The following is a 4,427-nucleotide window of genomic DNA, read 5'->3' as shown; positions in this document are numbered from 1 at the left end:
TCCCACTTCCCAGGAGATGGAGGCACCAGGCTCACAAACCTTACACTTCAATGGCTGAGTGACCCCTCCAACTCCCACACACTTGTAATCATTGTGACATTCTTAAACTCTGATCCCTCTTATGGTTGGCATCCTTTGTACTTGGCTGTCTTTCCTTAGTTTGTAAGCTCCATACTCCACCTAAGTGATTCCTGAAACTCCTTCCAACTGGCATATAGTATCTGGAGTCCTAAGTCTTGGGTTCAAAATTCTATTTGGCCTCTTACTCTCTTGAGATCTTGGGAATGTGACCCTTCTGGGCCCTAGTTTTCTCATACACAAAACAAGGGAGCTGCATTAAATGCTAAGGTCCTTTTCAGACCTGAATTCTATGATCCTATGAACTTGGATTCTGATGCAATGATTCCAAACACTCTTCCTTACATGTGTAATGTATGGATTAAGGTGGTATCATGGGGATGCTCCATCCAAACAAGAGAAGAAAATAGGCAGGAGAGACCCTCTATCAGGGAGGTGGAGAGAACGGAAGAGGTAGTTAAGTAGCAGTCCCATATCCTCTTCTCTATGAACACACTCACTGGAGCTCCTGACTCAAATGGAACGGATGAGTTCACGATCATCACACTGCTTTGAAAAGGCTCAGGAATTGAAACCAAGGAGGAAGGTTGAGGGCAGGGACACCAAGAGGATCCAAGCCAGGGGGAGAGGAGGTTAGGGGCACAGAAGGGACAAGAAAACTGGTACAAAGAGGGACCAAAGATGGGGAGTGGATACATAGTGGGGCAGAGATGAATACATCACAAGAGAGAGGGAGCCAAGGGGGACAGACACGATGGGGACAAACACACACACGGTCGGATTTATTGGTCTCGTCACACACACATATGTACACAAACATAAATATTCCAATGTACAGATTTTACACGGGGCTCACGGATCCCCTTGCCCATCTCAAGTTCTTTCTCCAGCGCTCTGCACCAGGCCCTATCCACTTTCCACACCTCGTCTCCAGGCTAATCCAGTCGTGATTTTTGGAACAATTCTTGGATGAAGCCTTGGGGTGAAGTTGAAGGGCAGGAGGCGAGGGAAGGGGAGAGGTCCTGCTCTCCCCTCCCTTCAGGTGCCTCCGAAGGGCCTGTCCCTTTTCAATGGCACCTATAGGGCACTGGGCTGAACAGTCCACTCTTCCCTACAGTACAGGGCCCTGGGATGGGTTTCAGCCCCAATCCCTCCCTTCCTTTGTCCTCTGTTCTTCTTATCTCATTCTCTCATTCCCTCCACCTCCTATTTCTTCCTCTCTGTGTCTCCCTTTGTCTACGTCTCTCTCCCCCTTTCCTGCAGGGGGAGGGAGGTGAGCCCCAGGTCCTGGGGTCTCCTTGGACCCCCCCGATCTTCCCCAGGCCTCACAGGAGGCTGGGGCTCCGGTGCAGCTCAGCGGAGGCGCTAGACCCATTGGGAGGGGTCGGGGTCAGGCCACCGCCCTCCCCAGGGCAGCCGTGCTGCAGCAGGATGTCCACACACTCCTGGCTGCCAGCTCGGCGGGCGTAGGCCAGTGGAGTCAGGCCCCGAGCGTCCCGGCTCCTCACATCCACCCCGTACTGTGAAGAGAATGCAGACTTGAGCTCGACCCTCCAGAAGGGAGGGAGGGGGTGGGGAAAGGGGCGGGCCAGAGGGGCCGTAGGGAGAGAAGAGAGCAGGTACCAGAGAAGTGGCCGAGGGTGAGGTCACGGCAGGTCAGAGGGTCAGGGAGGCAAATCTGTGTGTTGGGGGCGGGGGCAGCAAGGGAGGAGGGGGAACATGCCACTCACCCAGATCAGCAGCTGTGTGAAGACCACATTAGCCATGGCACTGGAGAGATGCAAGGCAGTGCGACCATCCCCATCCCCGTAGGTCTCATTCACCTCCTCCTTGGAGCCGTGGGCCAAGAGCATCACCAGCAGCCGCAGGTCATCCTCCACCACGGCCCGAAGCAGCTGCTGCCCCAGGGGCACATCCGAGCTTGGCAGGGGGGCCAGAAACAGCTTCTGTTCATACTTGGCCCTGATCCAGTGTTCCTTCTCCTCCCTGAAAACACAAGCCCATTGAGGCATGACCGGTGGCAGGGGCGGTCACGAGGTAGGAGCTCACCTCCATCAGGGTGGGCAGGAGTTTGGCCGGGAGAATGGTGCGTAAGCAGGAAGGCCAGGGAAAGGGATGGGGCAAGATGAGAAGGCAGGGCAGGACAGGAAAGAACGTAGCCAGTCCCACAATGATGCCCCTCAGACACAGGACAAAGGGGCACAGGCACTGAAGGGGTGCTGGTAAGAACACTGTGGGGAGGGAGCTTCAAGAAGGCCCATGGGGCAGTGGGAATGAGGATGGGGAGGCAGCAGGAAGGTTTGAAGTAGTGGCCCAAGAGACAGCTTATCTGGCTGTCTATTCCTCCCCCCACCTTGCGTGTCAGTGCTGGGAACAAAAGGGGGGGGGGCTTGTGATATAGGGGACATGCACTGCCCTATCTCCCGCCCATTCTCCCCATCTCTGCACAGAGTCTGGGGCACCTCAAGCAACTGAGAGATAGGTACCCTGCGCATGCGCTCCCACAGGCCCCCTGACCCACTGATAACAGCTCAGAAAGGGCCCGTTGTTGTGAGAGGCCTGAGTGACAGGCCTGGGAGGGGGAGGGGCAGCCCCCAGGGGGGCCCCACTGCCAAGCAGAAGCAACGGCTATCCTATCGTTAACCCTTATAGCACACTTTAGCAGCCTGGCAGCAGCTATCCCCATCCCCCCTCCACCAGGAGGGCCCCAACATGACTGCCTTTCCTCCCTATCCCCCCAAGCCAGTGAACCCCCGGGGGCTCCCCTCACCTGCAAGCCTCGGGCCCCGGCTTGGCATAGCCGTCCAAGGCCCCTTCCCAGACACTGTTGGCCAAAGCATTGCCCATGGCGGTCATCACTGCCAGCAGCTCAGGGGGCCAGTCATCCAGATCGAGGGAACGCACTCGAGACAGGTGGGCCCCCAGGTGCCGGTGGATTCCCGAACACTCGATGCACATCAGGGCACCCAGATTCAGGCTGGCCCAGTCTGGGTCTGGTGAGGAAAGACAGACAGAGTCAGGAGGACAAGAGAGCTCTAGGTGGCATAGGGAACCCAGGAAAAAATCCACTTCTCCAGCTCTCCCCTGCCCCTTCTAGCGCCACCACCACCAGCCTCCCCTCCCCTTCTTACTTTCCTTAGCTTTGCTATTCCTGTCCCTCTTTGGGCCTTCAGTACTCACTGGGAGAGTCACAGTCAATACAGAAGCTGTTGCCACGGGCAGTGCGGACGGCTTGCACGGCCAGTGCAGAGTTCTGATTACCCAGGCGAGTCTGCAACGGGGAGGAGAGACAGGGTTGTGGGCCCTGGGGCCAGCCCCTGCAGGGGCCAGTGCAGACTTGCTCTCTCTGCCCTCTTCCAAGTCAGTCCCCCACATCCACGTCTACACCCCATACCCACTCCATTCCTGGGGGTGGGGTCGGGGGTGTCCAGGCTTTTCTGGTTTCCAATCCCCTCACCTTGTCCTTGGCACTCCGACAGCCTTGGAGGCTGGCGAGGATCTGAGCCTGGACGCTCTGGACCCAGAGCTCCCGCTCTTCTGCGGTAGAGGCTTCGAAGTGCCAGGTCTGCCCCGTGAGCGACACAACCATGAACTCATATGACTCTTCTGCATCTGTGAAAATGGTTGTTTTGGGGGGACAGGGTAGAGGGTGGGGGTGGGGGGGGGGATGAGTGGGAAGAGAATGACTCAGGAAATGGAAGGCACAGCTTCCATTTCGCTTTGAGTACTCAATCATCATGCCTCACCCAGACACTCAGCATCTTACTCTGCCACCATCCTTCCTTCCCCACATTCCTCAGTATCCATGCTTCTCCCTCCCCGCTGTCTCTGGCCCAGGAAAGGTCTTTCCAAAACCAATATAGAGGGGGTGAGGCAAAAGATCAGTTAGAGATTTCTGCAGGTGAAGTCCTTAAACCTGTACTACCTGTGGAAGGTGAGGGCAGGGTAGGCCAAAGACTGGTGTGGGGGAGAGGAGGAGAAAGGTGTGTGCGGTTCTGCCAAGAGACTACGGGAGGGCTCTCTTTGCCTAATAGAGGGGTCCAAGGTCCACGAAAGGCTCCAAAACTGTTTGTCTGGGGAGGGATGGAAGGGGGTGCTAGGACGTAAGTGTTAAGAGGGGGCGGGGGTGGGGGAGTTGAGGAGAATGCGGGCGCCATCCGTACATGTCAGCTGCAGCCGCCTCATTTTGCAGCTCATTAAACCCAATATTCCTAACGGCGTCAGCGAGGGGCTCCGGGGAACCAATCCCCCCCTCCCCCACCATCCCATCACAGACACACAGGAGGAGCAGGGGAGCTGGGAGAAGAAGAGGGGTTCTGTCCATGGACTGGGATGTGTACTCAGACAGG

The 4,427-nt window shown here is 56.8% G+C and overlaps 1 protein-coding gene across 3 annotated transcripts in view; it reads right to left on the bottom strand.

Annotated features, from left to right (window-relative positions):
- Positions 1-833: 833 nt before the first annotated feature.
- Positions 834-4,427, bottom strand: part of AGAP3 (ArfGAP with GTPase domain, ankyrin repeat and PH domain 3) — a 41,216-nt gene continuing 37,622 nt past the window's right edge. For 2 of the 3 annotated variants that reach the window (XM_027840989.1, XM_027840991.1), the window contains exons 14-18: positions 3,536-3,690; positions 3,259-3,349; positions 2,849-3,071; positions 1,809-2,064; positions 834-1,598 (exon numbers count right to left, since the gene is read on the bottom strand). In XM_027840989.1, the coding sequence (XP_027696790.1) occupies positions 1,404-1,598; positions 1,809-2,064; positions 2,849-3,071; positions 3,259-3,349; positions 3,536-3,690 (920 nt within the window). In that variant the 3' untranslated portion in view covers positions 834-1,403. The remainder of the gene's footprint in view (positions 1,599-1,808; positions 2,065-2,848; positions 3,072-3,258; positions 3,350-3,535; positions 3,691-4,427) is intronic. The other variant, XM_027840990.1, reaches the window with a different exon arrangement.

The sequence above is a fragment of the Vombatus ursinus genome, unplaced genomic scaffold (assembly GCF_900497805.2).
Source record: "Vombatus ursinus unplaced genomic scaffold, bare-nosed wombat genome assembly UNPS02014852.1, whole genome shotgun sequence".
In the NCBI taxonomy this organism is placed as follows: Eukaryota; Metazoa; Chordata; class Mammalia; order Diprotodontia; family Vombatidae; genus Vombatus; species Vombatus ursinus.
Note: the sequence above shows the minus strand (reverse complement) of the source record. Positions and strands in the feature narration are given on the sequence as shown.